Raw genomic sequence first — 18346 nt, forward strand, 5'->3', positions numbered from 1 at the left:
CTTGCACAGAATGAGACAGGATCTAAAAATTTCAAGCTACGGACTCAGGTCTGTGCTGACATTTGGGAACAAGCTGAGCCGAGTTCACGTTGCTGAGGTTTGCAAGGTTACTTGTTATTGCCTGGGTTTCTGACGCACAATCCAGAAGGACTATTTCCCAGCAAACAACTCAGAAGAACGCAAAAGAGGCTTTTTCCTGGGCTTCGCAAAACTCAGGATTAACTCAGATGCAAGTAAACAAACCTAAACTTTTGGATGCTCAACCCTCCCCTGCACAAGACCCTTTGACTGTCCTGTCCCGTGGCTCCTTTCCACGGTTCCAAACAATGCTGTGGTATTGACCCCAGCAGGGACATGCAGTGATGCTTACCTCCAGGACCATCTCTGTCATCTGGAACTGCTTCTGGGACACCTTGTCAGAGCTCACGGGCTCGTGGAAGAGCAGGCAGAGCATGTCATACTTCTTCAGGGCCTGCTTGTAGTTCTTCTCGTTCAGGTCGATCACTCGGTCTTTTCCATCATAAGTGGGGAAGTTCAGTCCCTCTTCTGCCTTGCAGCAGAAAAACAGGTAAAAACCTGCCAGGATCCAGCAAGTCGCCTTCATAGGGAAGCCCTTGGAGTGCAGCGGAGGACGGGTAAACGTCTTCCTCCTTCTTAATTTGGGAAGAGGGGGAGACCAAAGGCTCCAGGTGAAGTTCGAACCAAGTTTCTCTTTCTGCTGCCTTCCTAGTGATCAGCCCAAACGCTGCAAGGCTTGTGGGGAGCAGCAAACTTTGCTGTCCTGGGCTCACAACAAAGAGACAGACAGGAGAAGCTGTCAGGCCAAGCCCTGGATACCTTACATAGCTGTGTCCAGCTCCCGTGTCATTAGGAACTCCATTTTTAGGAAGCAGTTGTTTCAGGCTAAAAATAAACCCTGCAATGAATAAAAAGGACAGATATGACACCATTGAGGGACTTGCTGGCACTCTGCATCATCTGAGAGAGAGCGAGTGAGCAAGAGGGAGGGAGTGGAAGATGTCAATGCTGGGAATATGCAGGGAGGGTTTGCAAAGGGACAGACTTCACTTTTATAAAGAACCAAGGCACAGCCTGCCCTACTAGGGCTTAACAAAAATAGAAGGTATTTACTGCATTTTCTAATAAGGGTATCTCTCTTTGTAACCCCTTGGGCATCACAGTGATTAGGCTTTGGATAACAGATCTGAGGTTAAAGAGTTTCAGAGACTCATCTGCATTCTTAGAGAAAAAGTCCTGTTTCCTCAGCAGCAAAGGAGGTGAGTACTCGTGGGAATCCCTCCTCCTCCTCCTGCCTGGGGCATCGGCCAGAGCCGGCTGACATTCAAGCTCTTTTCTGAAGCACCTTCTCTGCTTGTGGGGTACCAAGAGAATTGCTGGCTCTTGCACCTGTAATCCCAAAGCAGAGGGCAGTTTACGTTGCAACCTCCCATGCCCACAGCAGTTACCAAGCCCCATACATTGCTGGGAAGTGGTTAAAACCTTACCACACTAGGGGGAATGAAGGGCTGGAGGCACGTGCCCAGGCTGGTGTCTTGGGGCAGCTCTCCTCAAGATGATGGACAGATGCCACCATTGCTGCTGGCCTCCCAGCCGAGGGGACCTGCCTGCTGGCCCTGAGCGGGGTTTTTCACACAACCCTGTTGCATTTCCCAGCAAGCAGTCCTGCATATTCCTTCCTCTTCATTTCCCAGGAACGCTTGACCGGTTCCCCTTCCCCAAGAGCTCAGCGCCAGCTGACGCTTTGCTGCGTTGCCTGAGAACGGTGCGGTGGCACAGTCTTTCACCTCTTCCCCTCCCCTGACCGGGGTGTCACAGCTGCCCCATGGCTGGCAGCAGCAGGCAGGTGGAGGCAGGCCAGCTGGCTGCAAGCCAGCGCCATGGCCAGCATAGATCTGCTGGAGAAGACATGCTGAGGGGCTGGCAGAGGAGGGTTTTGGGGGGGGCATGGGTCTCCCCCCACTGCCAAAGTAATGTGCAGACACGTGGCCTTATCAGGCCTCCTTCTTGCATGTTGTTCCATCACAGCCTTGCTCCATCCACACCGGGGAAGAGATGATGTCCCTTTTTTGTGCATGCAACTCTGTCCCCAACCAGCTGTTCCCATTGTATGGCTGGGATATTTCAATGTTTGGGGCAAAAGATGAGCATTAATTCACAATTATACCCATCTCCTGGGTGACTTAAGAGCACGCGTCCCCCTCAGCTTCCACTTCCAACCTGAACAGCCCATGACATATTGACTGAAACTCTGTGGGTAACTGTTTCTGAGGCCACCTTATTTCCAAAGCCTCCTCTTAGTTTCTGGCCATGCTTTTTCAGAAGTTCAACATTTGCCTGCAACTTCATGTCCTAATGACAAAATCTGAGGAATCTGTATAGAAGCCAGAGCAAGACAGCCTCAGAAACTCACTCCCTACTGAGGCACCCTTCAGGGTGGTCATTTCTAGAGGGAGATATGACAAACCTGATTGCTCTTAGTAGGAGATGCCAGACTTGTGTCACTGTGGGTAACAATGGATGGTGGTTAGGCTTTTGCTGAATGTTGAGGCTGTAAAAAGCACAGCCAAGCTTGTGGGATGACCAGGAATACAGCAGGCTGGTTGATTGCCTTTGAAGGACCCCATGGATTTGGGGTGCAGGAGTAGGCTTCTGCTGGCATCAGAGTGTGTTTTAAAGCAGGTGCACATTGGACAGGGCTGTAAAAACGAAACGTTCGTAGCTACTTCAGAATTGGTTTTCCAGGGTCCTGCCCTCCTTTTATTCTTGTAGGTCTTCAGCAATTGCTCCACTTTCATATCGCTCAAGCTATTTTTAAGGCTCTTTCTCTCTAGTCTGAATAACTTTTCAATCTGCCTAAAAATAGATATAATCCAATTTTCATTTTCTCCTCTTTATGCTATCAAAAAAGGAAAAAAAGGGCTTTTTATTCACAAAAATGTTGCTTCGTTAACCACAGACCCATCTATTTTATTTGTCCGTGGCATGAGTCGCAAAGATCTGTGACTGTTAGGCTTCACCTCTGCTCCAAAGGGAATTCCTCCAGCCGATTGACACTGGATGTCATGGTCACCAGAGCATCCATCCCTTTGTCTCTCTACTCAAATCCTCAGTGGGACTGTTAGTGCTAAATCCAGTGGACATCTTCCATAGTCTTCTAGCTCTAGCTGCATCTATTTGAAATTCAAGATAATTTGTTCACTAAGTCAGAAATAGTTTAAATGCCTGTGTGCTTTCCAGGATTTGTGTGTTTGACTTAGAAAGGGATGAACCCGTGAAGACAGTCAGGATGAATTCCTCAAAATCTGAACAACTGCTTCAATCACCTGAATCACTTAATTCTAATGAGCCTTAGTCAAAGCAGATGTTCTCCTTGTAATCCTGCTGATACAGATCTGAAATCCTGGATTCATGTGTTTTGCGATGTTCAAAACAGCAGTTAAATACTTGAGCCTGAACAGAGCTGCTTTTTTTGCTGGGGGGGCTGTAGGATGCCAGAGGCAGAGCTGGGACTGAAGAAGCCTCTCCCACACCCTGACAAAGGCCCTAAGTAATGTGTCTTTCTTCATCATCTCTCTGGGTCCTGATAGCAGCACACTGAAATGTGCCCATCACGGCCCCAGGAGAAAATCTTAGGAGTTCAGAGCTGTCCATCCACACTCAGATAACGTTTTAGATTGGGAATTTCGGGTCAGGCTCACTATCAAGAAAAGGACAGTGTGTAGACTTCATGGATATGGGGAACATGAGTTTTGTTGAAGGCCCATTTCCACAAGACACTGACATAAGTTTCCTCTGTGTGTCAGATCCTCCCTTATAGGGTAGGAGCAATAGCAGTTGCCCATAGGAGAGGAAGATGAGGGGGACAAAAAGCTTCTCTGTGAAATCTTGGATTTTTCATTTCACAGGTTCACTACAAATACTTCGTGCTATCTTTCTGCATAGTCCAAGGTCTTCCTGATCCTATTTAGCTGACCATGGTTGCAACACATCTGTTTCTGTGGCCAGTGCCATGCAAGGGAATGATACAGTCAGCGCTGTGTCCTCGGACGTTTGCCTTTCAGCTCGTTCCCTGGCAAAGCTGGCATCTGTTAGTCTCTGATACAAGTTGACTGCAAGGCCTAACCTCCCAACTCTGACTCCTTAACCATCTTTTAGTCTTGCCTCTAGAAATCAGTATGACACTTTTCCCTGGCAAACCATCCCACCATCCACCTGAAAGCTCTCTGAGACACGAGCTGATAGGGCAGGTGCCATGTCGTTCAAACAACCTTCAGAACTGGCCCCAAAACTTCAGGCGAAGAAAGAGAGAATTAAAGGAAAAGCTTGCTGTGGCTTTATCCACTATTCTAGGCTCTTTGGGGTATATTAATAGAGCAAAATCCTGGCTCCAGGGAATTAGGTTGCAAAACCACCCCTGACATGCACTGAAGTAGGATTTTGTTTCTTTGAGTTTTGTGAGGATAGGTAGCCAGCGACAGTAATGCAACAGAAGTGCTCAGAACAGTGCAATCTCAGCCCTTCACTTTGGGCTTGCAGAAATGCTGGGTGGAGATGTAGGATAAATAAGATCCTCCTTCTTGTTGATTTTTTTTTCCTAATTGTATTATGTTAGGGATATGCATTTGCTGCTCCTTCCTCCGGGCTGCTGCAGCCACACTCCACGCTGCCGTTCTCACCTTCGTTGTCCTTTCTAACTCACGCGGTAAAGGAGGTCCCCAGCCACCACTGATCCAAATGCTTTGGTGAGCCTTTTTTCCAGGGCTTCAGGATTTAAGGTTCTGCTTTAGCTAATCTCTTTTCAAGCTTCTAAGACCTTGTATATTTTGCAAGATAGGAGTATTCAGAAAATACGCCTTTTGCCACTAGCTAGCCAAGCAAGGTCACAGCTCATAATAACTTTGAACGTACTGCTGTCATTAGGCTGGGAGCCTCAGAGATGTACTGAGTCTTTCTAAGGAGACCGAGAGGATCGCTGTCATCTCAAGGAAAGCTCTGCAGTGAGAGAAAACCTAGTTCTCTGTCCCTTCCCTTCAGCCCTGAAAGGTAACAAGTCCTTCATGGTTCTTTACACTGCCTGTACTCTGATGCAGTCATGTCAGTGATGGCAAGTACAAGGCAGAGAAGTTGTATCATTTGCACTCCCTCCCCTTTTTCCCATTTTAAACTGCCAGAGATCTTTGCAGCACTTGACGATGCTTTGTATATTTTGCCTGAGGTGTCCCAAGATCTGCTGTGTGATAAGAAGATGCTATAAACCCTCCTGTTTTCTGACACACAGCCACTGTTTTTGATGAGAAAAATAAAACACAGCACAGACAAAAGCACTTGTATGAAATTATATAGAAGTTCTAAAGGGAAGGTCAATGAGATAATTCAGGAGTCCTGACACTCTGAGCCATGTAGGGTCTCTGATATTTCAAAAGAGTCTTGTCTTTTTTAGACATCGTGTCCCCCCAAGCAAAGTTGCCCTGTGACACCGTATGGGGATCATTGCACCTCTCTGTCTTTGGGAGCTGGTCTGGGTCCTGTGCCTTATACAGGTCAGGAAGTACTTCAGAAGGTCAAAACTGGGACTGTCCCAGACGGATTTGTGTAGTTACCTCCTAATGAGTTTATCAGTGCTACACAGCAAGAAAGGATTTAACTCAGACATCACTTGGCATCAAATGGAAATTTGGCATGGGTGGAAATAGGTGGGGAGGAGAGCAGAAAAGCGAAAATGAAAAGCATAAGGAGAAATGCTGGAAGTAGACAAGGCTTCTTCTTCATGCAGAGGTCTGACAAGAGACATCTGAAGGCAACCTGCTGCGGTGGCTGGGGGACCCACCAGGTGGACTGGAAAAGGCAGCAGATAGCCTGCGGCAGGACACAGAGGCAGTGACCTGCCTACCCCTCCGGCTGGGCTGGGAGCTCTGCCAGCCTGTGGGAGCAGGGTACGACTTATCCACACGCAAACCCACCCCGGAAAGGGTGGAGGGGCTCCCGGGGGGACTTCCTGCAGGTAGCAGTGGGATGGGAGGATTTTCTGCATTGTTTCTTTTGCTTGTACAGGAGCCAGCAAACAGATGGCTAATACACCCAGATAATTTCAAAGAAAGGAGAGCTTAAAACTGGCATTATATGAATCATAGCTGGGGCAACAGCTCTGCGCCTGGCCGTACCTGCATTGCATTAGAAATGTTAGAAGAAGCCTGAATCCTACTAATGAGTGGGGAGAGAGAGGGTTAAAAAAAAAAAAAAAAAAAGGAGCTGAAAATGTTCCAAGAAAGACCATTTCATAAGCTGCAGGCCCCAATCCTATTTGGTAAGCATTCAGGGCTACACTGAGGTGTCCCATTGCTCCCTGTGCTTTTGTCTGCAAAAATTCCTCTCCCCTAGGATGGAGTGACTGGCACCCTGCCTAGAGAAGCCAGACCCAGATTTATTCACTGCAGACCCAGATTTATTCACTGAGCCTCTAACAGGAGCCCATGCCTGCAGTCTGCAGGATGTTGCCTCTACGGAGCTGGGCACAGGGGAGCTCTGTTTGTGGCTCTGGTTGGGTCCGATAGGCAATGACTTTTCAGATCCACAGGAAGGCAACCTTGTTTGAGCAAATAGCTAGCATTTGGAGGAGACTTCCGAGCTAGTATCTGGTCTTCTGGCTTTATCTAACCTGAAAATGGGGAAATGTGACAGCCATAGCCTGGTTAGTAAAATCTTTGCCTTGCCAGTAATCACAGCAGGCTACAGATGTGTTCCTGTGAGAGATGCTGGGAGCTGAGCTCTGGGCAATCTTTGTGAAAATGTGGTCATCCACAGCCAAGCCCTGAACCGGTGTGAAAGTGTGGCCCAAAACCAGTCCCCCAAGAGCTGAGGTATAAATGGGTGCTGGCTGAGCTCTGGCCCAGGGACCTCAGCAATTGCTAATGATATAGTAATAATATAATTACTAATAATGAAGTAAAAGAAATAAACCACATGGTCTGATGTAGTATGTTTCCTTCTGGAAACTTGTAGGGCACATACAGTCTGGCCATTTCCATCCGTCCCCTGCCTTTTTCTTGGAGGAGGTGGGATCACTGGACTCCTGTCTAGCTTTGGCCATGATTGATACGTCGGAGCACGTCTGTGTCTCTGCTGCACACAGCCATGCACGCATTAACCACCCAGTTACTGGAACCCCTGCTGCTTCCACCCAGCCCTCCGGGGCCAGGGTCTGAAACAAGGATCCTACACCAGGCAGGGTTGGGGTGGCCAGGTCTGGGGTGCCGCTTGCACCTCAGGTTTCTCCTAGCCATGAGAGCATCAGCGTATTTAATAACATCTTGATGATTGGAGGAGTGTTTAATTTAGTGGTGTGGCACCGGCTGCTGCTGACAGAGCTGTGCCCAGCAGATTTACACCTGTTGCACTGGAGTGGCTGTTCAGCTCTTCTCCACTCCTGTCCTCCTGCACTGCCCCTCAAAACCTTCCTCCTCCCCTGCCTGGACTGTGACGCCGGCCAGGGCGCAGCTGGCAGGGCTGGGAAGAGCTGGGGTGAGCTCACTGTGCCACCAGGAACCTCATTCCTTTTGGATGATGAGCTGGACAAGCTTAGCGCGCTCCTTAATTTTGTAAGAGGACAGAAAGGATTTGCTGCTCTTGAATTTCTGCTCTGTTTTGACCTCCCTCTTCTCTAACTGGACTTTGTACAGTCTGGGACAGCCCTGAATCTCTCTAAAAAGTCTGTTGGCACCTGTCAGACACTTGCATTTCTAGGGTGGATAGCTTTCCAGGTAGTACCAATGTTTTACAGGCAGTCCTTTATGCATGCTCTGGGCATGCCTTTTCTTTTTTTTTTCTTTTAATGTCAGGCAATTTTTTAATCCAAATTCTTCTATGTGAATAAGCCCTACTGACAGCAAACCCATGGTGGATATTGGAATGTAGCTGGGGTACAGTTGCAGCATGTTCCCAAGATTTCAGAAGTAATGACTCCGGTATTCCCTTCCTTCAGATCCTTAAATCACCTTAGAAACCAGGAGATCTGAGAAGTGTCTTGCTTGTGGTATTTTTCCCCAGCATGGCAGCTTCTGTGTGCCTGTGCTCAAGCTTTTACCTGCAGCCACAAAAGAGGGAAAAGCTTCTCTATTAAAGCTTCTCTGAAAATGGAAGCTGGAATGTTTGAACAATAGCATAAAACCTGCTGTCAAGAGCCATGGAAGAACCTGAAAATCACAAACTGTGTGATGATATGGTGGAAGCTAGCAAAAAGGTGGAGACCTCGCCTTGCTCCTTAAGGATGGACGAAAACTGCTCTTGCAGATGATGGTGGGAAGACACAGGTCTCTGCCTTACTGAAAATAAGCTGCTACCTGCAATTCAGGGTGCCTAGCAGCTTTTGGGCCGGAGGAAACATTTCAGAGCTCCTTTTGAATCTTTTTGCACCTCTCCTTAGAAATTGTTACCCGTGCTTGAAGAGACACTGGCTTGTGTTGCTGAAGAGTCTACTAATCCTGGGAAGAGACCCCAGCAGCAACGTCCTGCACCAGTCCTGTCCTGGGACACACACCAAAAAAAACCCCAACACACCCAAAAACATGCGGCCAGCACTTTCCTGGAGAAAAGGCAATAGTTGTGTCTCTCCGAGCGTGGGGACAGCAGGGTGTTGTGCCAGAGCATGGCTTTGCTTTTCTTTCTAACCTGAGATTCCCAGCTAAGCACCACCTGGCAGCACCCCGAGCTGCAGCCTGGGCCGTGGCTTCCATAACAGGCTGTTGGGTTCGCTCGTATTTCTAACGCTTGCCTCCGCTGCGGCGTGCCAGCTTGCAGAGGTCAGCTCTCCTCCTGGGTGCGGGGAGTTATTCCACATGGCGTGCTCCTGTTTCCATCCCCATGTGCCAAGGGGCCTCCCACCCACAGGCAGACAGGTCGGGGGCATGGCAAGAGGGTCTTGGGGGGGGAAAAGGGACTGGGCAAAAGGGGTGCACAGCAGATACAGTACCTGGCTTCTAGTGTAAGCTCTAGGAGGTGTGTGGCTTTCTCTAGTGGTGCAGGGAAAGTGTGAGCCACTACATCCCCATGGGAGACAGTCTCCAGGCCAGCGAAGAGTTTTCTTCTTCAGGTGCATTTTAGTTGGCACTGCAGGTAAGGAGAATCTCAAAAACTGGATATGGCGTGGACCCTCCTCCTCTGAGTTCATCAAAAGATTACTTTGGGCTCACTTGTACAGCTGCCAGCTGTACAACACGGTAGACTCCAAGCAGAGTTGTACCAAAGAGAAGATCAGACCACCAGATGCCAGCCTGTGGCCAACATTCAGATATTTCTCAGGGTTTGACAGGGAGAACAAACTATGACAGGTCCCTTACTGAGTGCCACGGCCGCAGTGAAGGCTGAAGACCCCTGAATGGGGGGTATTTTGGTGGGCAGGAGATACAAGCCAGCTTGGAGGATGTGACAGGTTTTAGGTAAGAAGTGAGGTGTACGTTGACGGTGTTCTTCGTCCTCTTCTGTCTCAGAGCACGTGCATGGTGTCAGGAACCAGCACTGCAAACTCAGCTCTCGGGAGCCGCACGTTGCAGCTGTGTGTAGCATCCACACGCTGAGGGCTGCAGTTAAGCTCCTACAAAGCTCCCCAGATTAGCAAGTGTGGATATACAGGGCAGGGATGGAGTAATTTGAGCTGGAGTTACTGTTAGTTAGTGCAGTTAGGCAAATGTCATATGTGAAAAGAGAATCTAAAATGATCTAGCACAGCAGTTTGTGCTCCATTCTTTACCAGCTGATAGCAAGAAACAAAGGTAGCTTTAAATTAGTAAATATAACCATTCTTCCTTGGTCAAGATCTTTTTCTTGTCTTCTTTTTTTTCCCCTTTTTTTCTGTGTAGGTTTTTTTTTCTTTCTTTCCATTTCAATCTAGTACAGAGGGAAAGATTCCCAGGAGGATTACAGAGCTTTCCTTATGGTATCTGGGACATTTTGACAAAGATACAAACCCCTGCCTTGCTATAAAGTGACATTTTCTGGACTACTTATATTGCTATTTTGTCTGAGTTAAAGCCTGCAGATTATGAACACCGTGCCCTTTTAAAGACCAATTTCAGTCTGCAGTCATTTCTGGATCATTATTTCATTTGCACGTAGCAGATTTTTTGGGTTTAAACAGACAGTTAGATATTTAAGGCTAGCCTTATGAAGATGTGAAACTTTTATTTCCTTGCTGCTCTTACAGTTTGTTCTGATTACTATTTGTCCAGATTAGACCCACAAAGGAGAGATTTAGGCAGCTAAATGAATCAGGGCAGGGCCTGATTCACTGATGCATTTAATATTTTTCAAATCTGCTATAGACCCCAAGTACTTAATACTTTTGACTTACATCATTTATGCTGACAATGTGAACCCAAAAACCTGCACATGCCAAAAAAGGAAAGACTACCTAAGAATCATCTCAGGCAGACCCTCAATGACATTAATTAAAGTGCTAATTGAAAAATATCCCTCTAAAACTCTCCAGTGGCAGAAAGCACAGATCCTGTAACATAAAGGACTTCACAAGTGTGTTTTAATTTGACAGAACTGTTTCGATAAAACAGTGGAAGTATTTCTTTTGACATTTTTAAATGCAATATTTTTATTTTTATTCAAAATTTCCTTCCTGTACTTAACCTGTGTCTCAGATGAAAGCTGGGAGATCACTGCCTGACCATCAGGCCCAAACCCCCCCCCCTCCCCATTCACTGGAAGCATTATGAAGGAAACCTGGTGAGCCTGGTACCCAAGGAGAGGGTGCAGGAGCAACCAAAGCTGCCCACAGTCCTCAGGCCCTGAGAGACTTCATTTATTGAACTCTAATGAACCAAACACTATGACCAGCTGCTATCTATAACTACCCAGTGACAGTAGGTTGGGTTTTTTTGCCTGTAAATTACTGGACACAGGTGGGGAATTTATTAGCATAAGTAAAATTAGGAAGTAGCACTCCATTCATCTCCCTGCTGATGCTGACATGCTGCAAGATGTTGACCTCTTCTGAAGTGTTAGCCTGTATAGTCCTGAACCCAGTGAAAACACTTAGGCCTGTGCTTAATTTTGCATCCCATTAGGTCTGCCCTTGCACTGGAAGTTAAGCATGTGGGTCACTGTTTTCCTGGATCAGAGCCCAACTCCTGAAGGTCCTTCAAGATTTAGCTAGATAGAGCTTCTTAAATGATACAGTGCAATTAATATAACAGGATTCTGCTCTCTTTTCTGTTAGAGGCTGATTTGTGATGGGCAGGCTGGGCTGGTTAGAAGTACACATCCAGTCATCAACAGTTTCTCACAAACTATCAGCTATACACACATCAGCAGTTCCTAATTAACGAAGTCTCTTCTGGGGTGTCTTTTTGTAGCTGATCAAGGCTGTTCCTTCCTGCAGACCCAGTGCCCACTTGCAAAGTCTAAATTAGGACCCCAACTCTGAAGCTCAGAAGTGACTTTGCTGTAGCTCAGAGTTGTCAGAAGACTGAGAGCAGCTGCGGCAGGGTGACCAGGTCATCAGACCAGACCGGTGGCTCTCGAGTCTCCTAGGTGATGGGATATAGCTGTGTCACTTGCATGGTGGTGTGCCTGCCACTGCAGGAGATGGACTGATCTCTCCATCTCCTCCGACACAGGTAAAGTAAGGGATGGGATGACCACGTCCTCCAGGTGAGGTTGCCCTGTTGCTCCCTGCAGCCTGCTGTCCTTGACGTCTCTGCCCTTGGCTTGTTCCTAAAGTCCTGTAGGGTCTGCTTCCTTAAAGAGAATCACACACAGAATCACACACAGAATCATCTCGGTTGGAAAGGACCTTGAAGATCATCTAGTGCAACTGTTAACCTACCACTGACACATCCCAACTACACCATATGCCCAAGCGCCATGTCAACCCGCCTCTTGAACACCTCCAGGGATGGGGACTCCACCACCTCCCTGGGCAGCCCATTCCAACGCCCAACAACCCCTTCTGGAAAGAAATGCTTCCTAGTATCCAGTCTAAACCTTCCCTGGCACAACTTGAGGCCATTACCTCTTGTCCTATCACTCATTACTTGGTTGAAGAGACTCATCCCCAGCTCTCTGCACCCTCCTTTCAGGGAGTTACAGAGGGCGATGAGGTCTCTCCTCAGCCTCCTCTTCTCCAGATTAAATCCCCCCAGTTCCCTCAGCCGCTCCCCATCAGACCTGTGCTCCAGACCCTGCACCAGCTTCGTTGCCCTTGTCTGGACACGCTCGAGTCATTCAATGGCCTTTTTGGAGTGAGGGGCCCAAAACTGAACCCAGTCATCGAGGTGGGGCCTCACCAGTGCCGAGTCCAGGGGTAAGATCCCTTCCCTGTCCCTGCTGGCCATGCTATTGCTGATACAAGCCAGGATGCCATTGGCCTTCTTGGCCACCTGGGCACACTGCTGGCTCATGTTCAGCCGGTTGTCAATCAACACCCCAACAAACCAAGTATCTCTCACTCGCCTTCCCAGAGCACCGAGGAGCCCGTCTCTGAGAGCAGAGATCCACGGTGGGTGCTACGTGCTGCACGAACACAGAGCAGGGTAAGGCAGCAACGCCGCCGGTTGCCACAGCAAAGGGTGAGGGATGCACCGGGAGGATGCAGAGGTGGTGTTCCTGGTCAGCCTGTGCATAAACACTGGGCAAATGTAGACAAACCCCTGCTTCGTGAAGACGTCTGTCTCGTTGCACATTTCCGAGGGGACTACGTCACCTCAAGTGAGGGCTGACCTCGCAGCGCAGCTCACTAACGCAGGCAATAAAAACCCTCTGCCTGGCCACCTTTCCGCACGGAGCGCGCAGGCATTATTTCACATTTTTTGAGGCCCTCCCCATTCGACCAGCTTTAGGCAACCATCCAACCAGTTCAAACACTACCGGGACATCCATGCGGGGAGCCGCTGCAGGCGCAGCAATACAAATACACGCCCCCTTGGGAAATCGCTGCGAAACAAAGAGATGCAGAGACGCCATCAAATCCTTTTTTTTTTTTTTTTTAATCCCTCCTTTCCCTCTGGGTGGGGGCCTCCACTGACCCTTAAAGGCTCCTGTGACACCCCCAACCCCCGTGTCGCCGCAGAGCCCCCGCCTGCCGACCACCCCCTGCCCGCTCCACGGCGCCCAGGCAGCGAGGCCGCGCCCCTGCCACGCCCACCGCCACGCCCCTTTCCCCACACCGCCACGCCCCCCGCACCACCCCCCGCACCGCCCCCCGCACCGCCACCGCCGGCCGCCAGGTGGCGCCGCCACCCCGCGCGTGGCGCTGCCTGCACGCTGCCCGCCTCGGGCAGCACCGGGCCGTGAGGGCAGAGCCGTGAGGGCAGAACCGTGAGGGGCAGAACCGTGAGGGGCAGAGTCGTGAGGGCAGAACTGTGAGGGCAGAACCATGAGGGCAGAGCCGTGAGGGGCAGAGTCGTGAGGGCAGAGCCGTGAGGGCAGAACTGTGAGGGCAGAGCCATGAGGGCAGAACCGTGAGGGCAGAGCCGTGAGGGGCAGAGCCATGAGGGCAGAACCGTGAGGGGCAGAGCCATGAGGGCAGAGCCTTGAGGGGCAGAGCTGTGAGGGCAGAACCGTGAAGGCAGAGCTGCTTGCCCACCCACTGGAGAAAAAGGCCTCGTGGCGATTGCCGACAAGTAAGGCCGTGCCCGGAGGAGGCCGTCTCCTTCTTGGCCTGCCTCACCATCTCGCAGCTTCCCGACCGGTAACCCCACTGGCCCAGTGGCTGCTCCCTCAGCTGTGCTGGCAGCCTTTGGGACGACAGAATCACAGCATCATCTAGGCTGGAAAAGACCTTGAAGATCCTCCAGTCCAACCATTAACCTCACACTGACCGTTCTCAACTCCACCAGATCCCTCAGCGCTGGGTCAACCCGACTCTTCAACCCCTCCACGGATGGGGACTCCCCCCCTGCCCTGGGCAGCCCATTCCAACGCCCAACAACCCCTTCTGCAAAGAAATACTTCCTAAGAGCCAGTCTGACCCTGCCCTGGCGCAGCTTGAGGCCATTCCCTCTTGTCCTGGCGCTTGTTCCTTGGGTCAAGAGACTCATCCCCCCTCTCTGCACCCTCCTTTCAGGGAGTTGTAGAGGGCCATGAGGTCTCCCCTCAGCCTCCTCTTCTCCAGACTAAACCCCCCCAGTTCCCTCAGCCGCTCCCCATCAGACCTGTGCTCCAGACCCTGCACCAGCTCCGTTGCCCTTCTCTGGACACGCTCGAGTCATTCAATGGCCTTTTTGTAGTGAGGGGCCCAAAACTGAACCCAGTCATCGAGGGGCGGCCTCACCAGTGCCAAGTCCAGGGGTAAGATCCCTTCCCTGTCCCTGCTGGCCACGCTATTGCTGATACAAGCCAGGATGCCATTGGCCTTCTTGGCCACCTGAGCACACTGCTGGGTCCTGTTCAGCTGGCTGTCAATCAACACCCCCAGGTCCCTCTCTGACTGGTGACACAGTCCGGATCGGAGAACAGGCCCAGTTCAAGAAGGACCTTCGCTTTGTTTCATGGGGTGGCATGTTAGCCAGGACTTTTGCAGAGGTCTGGGCTCCAATGTGGTCCCCACTAGCAGCGTTCTCACAGCTGACAGCGGCCACAAGGTGAGAAGGAGCGGCTTGAGAGTCTGAGGGTCTCAGAGGTGACTGCTAGTGAGAAATTTACGTCTTGGCTTTCCAGTTTTAAAACCTAAGGTTTCCCCCCCAGGCCCAGGAGGAGCAGAGGGCAGCTTGAAGTCATGATCCATGGCAGGGTTTTAAAAGTTCAGAAAGCAAAGTGTAAAAAGGCTCTCCCCCTCCCAAACAAAAGCACACTCAGAAGTCTATTTATTTAAATTAAATCCTGTATTTTCAAGATGATCATGTAACTTCGAGCGCTATGATTTTTGGACAGGTGGGGATGGGTCTACCAGGTTTTAAAGGTGTGATAAACCCTTCTCCCAAGGTTGAATCCAGCAGTAAGGCAGACCCTTACCTTCCCCACGATAGGATATTGCACACTTCCCCAACAAGGATGGAAACAAGGTTGCTCACCCTGTTAGACTTGGGTTTAGCCTAGTCCACTGGGCCCACGTTTCAGGTCAATTCAGCCAGCCTGGTATTGCTCCCCGTTTTTGTAGTCCAGAGAGAGGAAAAGGTTGGGGCAAACCACACGAGCGAGCGAGCGGTGGGTTCTTCAGACAGCTCTCGGTGGAGGCTCACAGGCGCAGATGGTGTTATTTCCCCCTGAGGAGGGCTGCAGGGTGCCCACAGCTATGCTGGTGTGCGGCTGAGCAGGGCGCTCGGGATCTGCGTGTGCCCTTTGCAGGCCAGGCGCTGCTATTTTCAATGACAACAGGGCAAGGGGCAGGTTAGGTGGAAAGATGTTTCTCTGTCTGCATGGGCTGCTGCTGGCAGCTGCAGTCCGGCAGCCATCCTCACCTCCCCTATCAATATCCTTTCCCCTGAGCTGGAAGGACTAAGGGATAATTTAGTCTTTATGCTGGTTTGGACTTTGCCTGATTGCCAGCTGAGCCTGATTACACAGGCCTCGCTGTCCCTTCTGGGAAATAGCCCAGACAGCACGGAGAGGCCACTGCTCCTTCTGTCAGTGCCGCCACTGCCGAGCCCTCTTATTTCATTTTGGGCTGCAGGATGGGCTGCTTGTTCTCTTCAGCTAGGCCTTCTTACCCACCCCAGTTTCCCTTTTCTTTCACAGCTTGGCACCTAAGCCCCAATCTGTGCCAATCTGTGCCATAGCTACACTGGGTGCTTTGATTTTCCATGTAACTGGGAGTAAGAGCAAGCTGTCAGGTAGGAACTGGTTCAGGCAGCAAAGCTGAAAGTCCCTGCAAGTTGAACATCCCAGCTTCAGCTATTTCAGTGACAACAGAGCCAGTGGCAGGCCGGGCAGAGTTGAGGTACTGACAACTGGCAGCAGCTAGCTGCTGCAGTCCAGCAGCCAGCCCATCCTCCCCCATCAATAGGGGATTGCCACTTAGGAGCACTTGGATAAGCCAGGCACAAGATTCAGATCTCTGTCCATAGCAGCAGCTCTGCAGAGTTCAGATGAAGGGAAGTTTTGGCTTTGGACTTGTGCAATTTTCAAAGCTAATTAACATATGGTGTTTTACTTGCTGTCTCCAGCCCCTTTGTATTAGCTGTGATCCAAGTTTAAACACTGTAGATGGATTAAGATGGTCATGGTCCCACATTCATTTGGAGGGGAATTATGCAGGAAGATGGAGGGAAATAATGCAAAACCAGAGCCAAGACCTGTTTAAAAGCATCCCTGCACAGCTGAGATATTTCTGGAGCAGCCTCTGTTGCACAGAGGAGTTGTCACAACTTTCTGTTGCACAGAGGAGTTGTCACAACTTCTGAAGCTCAATGAAAACACTTGACCCTTGACTTGAACTCAGACCTCTGGCTATTGATCCCAGGAAAACTTAGGAGAGAGGGCAGTGCATTCTGCCTGCAGCGGCTCTGGCTCCTGAATGGCTCTGCCTGTTTTTAGGAGCTGTCACATTGAACTCTCCCTCCAGCTTCTCCGTGTTGTCTCCACTGCCTGTGGGTGACTAGGGACTGTATGAGAGTTTGGCTCTATCATCTTTGGAGCTCCCTTTGAAATGAGCATATGCTGCTCTTATATTGCCTAGCAGTCTCTCTTCACCAGAGTACAAGCCCAGCTCCTATAACCTTTCCTCACAGGTTATGTGCTCCAGGCTTCTCACCTTCTCAGTTGACGCTTCCAAGTTTTTTGACATCCCTCTGGGGGGGGTGGGGGTGGGGTGTCAAAACAGGACAAAACATCCTGATGCTGAGCAGATTGGGGTAGTAATTTCTCTTGATCTGCTGGCCACCTTCCTCCTAATGTAGTCCAGAGTATGGATGGCGTTATTTGCAACAAGGGCACTCCGCTTGGCCTCCATCTGTAATCCCTCGGTCCTTTTCAGCTGGGTATAAACAGGTATATCTACGCTGACAGATCGTATAGGCCCAAGGAGTGCTCCTGGTGGCACTGGTGGCCCCCCCACTGCTAGCTGGCATTTGGAATTTATCCCCCTGAGCCCCGCTGGTGGTGGCACCCTGGATGTTTGTCCATTTTCTGTTCCAGACATATGAAACAATGTGAGGGCTGGGGTATGGCAGGGCACATCCAGCTGCTGCGAGCTGCTGACCCAAGCAAGTGTCAAAGGACGGAGCTCATGCAGTGGCGGGCTGGTGGCACCAGGACGCAGCCTGCCACGGGCTGATCTCTCCCACGGCGCTGCAGGCTCTGGAAACACAGTGCTGTCCTGTGCTCTGAGGCACAGATGGTCCGCAGGAGATTCTCTTGTACACGATGGAGCAAAACATCATGCGCAATTTTGTGACAACTTTATTGGACCGAAGATCTGTTTGCAGCATCCTGTTTCCAAGCTTGGCTAGTAGGAGCTGCATAGGGAAAAGGTACAGCTACTAGGAGGGACATCACTTTGTACCTATCAGGCTTACCTTTATAGCGTTGGGACATTTCAGAAATACCCCCAGAGAGGAGTTTGATCAATCTTCCTGTGACACAGCATAACTGAAGAGGATGACTCGCAGCCCAAGCCATTCGCTATCTTTGCAGCTGCACCGTGAGCTCCTTTTGGTTGTACACAGGCACTTTTCCTGCCATAGGTAAATTAAAAGTGAAACATCTCCAAGTAATTGAAAGGCTCTGCTTCAATATTTCATTTTCAAGCAGCTTGTACTTAGGAGCTTTTTTTAAGGTGAAGCAAAATTTTTTCATTGATCTGAAACTTGTTTCTTTGTGAAGAGTTTTTGTTAGATGTGAAACTTCAAATTCCAGGCTGCTTTTCTGGGGTGAAAGCAAGAGTTGAATTTGTAGGATTGCCTTTGCCAAAATGACAGAGGAAAACTAAGGAATGTCGATAGTCCTAGACTTCAACTGACCCTTCTGACTGTAAAGTTTTGATTTTTCTGGATTGTTGGGGGGTTTTATTTTCTTCCCTTGTAAACAGGTTTTAATGATCTGGCTGAAAGCATTGCCATTCCTTGCTGGGAAGAGTGAAAGCTGCTGAGCCATATCACATTTTCTGAGCCCAAACTTCAAGTGTTTTGCTTTGAAAAGCTTGGGGGCCTGTGTTCCTTGGTTGGCTGACTGGGTTTTTAAGAGCAGAATCTATTTTCTATTCCTGATGTATTGCAGATGTGCTAATGGGCAAAGTGTCAGCCTAGAGACAAGGACGATGTTCTTATAGGCTGCTGAAAGTGGCGGTTGGTGGTTTGGTCTCTTCTGCTAACCGTTGCCTGCCTAAAGTGCTGTGCAGTTAGAGCTGATCGTCGCTTGTGAGGTGTGGACAGACCTTAAGGGGAAT

General features: G+C 49.8%; 1 protein-coding gene across 1 annotated transcript in view; it reads right to left on the bottom strand.

The window, feature by feature from the left end:
* CASQ2 (calsequestrin 2) overlaps positions 1-1017 on the bottom strand; it is a 35410-nt gene extending 34393 nt beyond the window's left edge. Inside the window, exon 1 of the mRNA XM_074808641.1 lies at positions 371-1017. Coding sequence (XP_074664742.1) covers positions 371-604 — 234 coding nt within the window. The 5' untranslated portion in view covers positions 605-1017. The remainder of the gene's footprint in view (positions 1-370) is intronic.
* Between the last annotated feature and the right edge of the window lie 17329 nt (positions 1018-18346).

The sequence above is a fragment of the Strix aluco genome, chromosome 2 (genome assembly GCF_031877795.1).
Source record: "Strix aluco isolate bStrAlu1 chromosome 2, bStrAlu1.hap1, whole genome shotgun sequence".
NCBI classification, from domain to species: domain Eukaryota; kingdom Metazoa; phylum Chordata; class Aves; order Strigiformes; family Strigidae; genus Strix; species Strix aluco.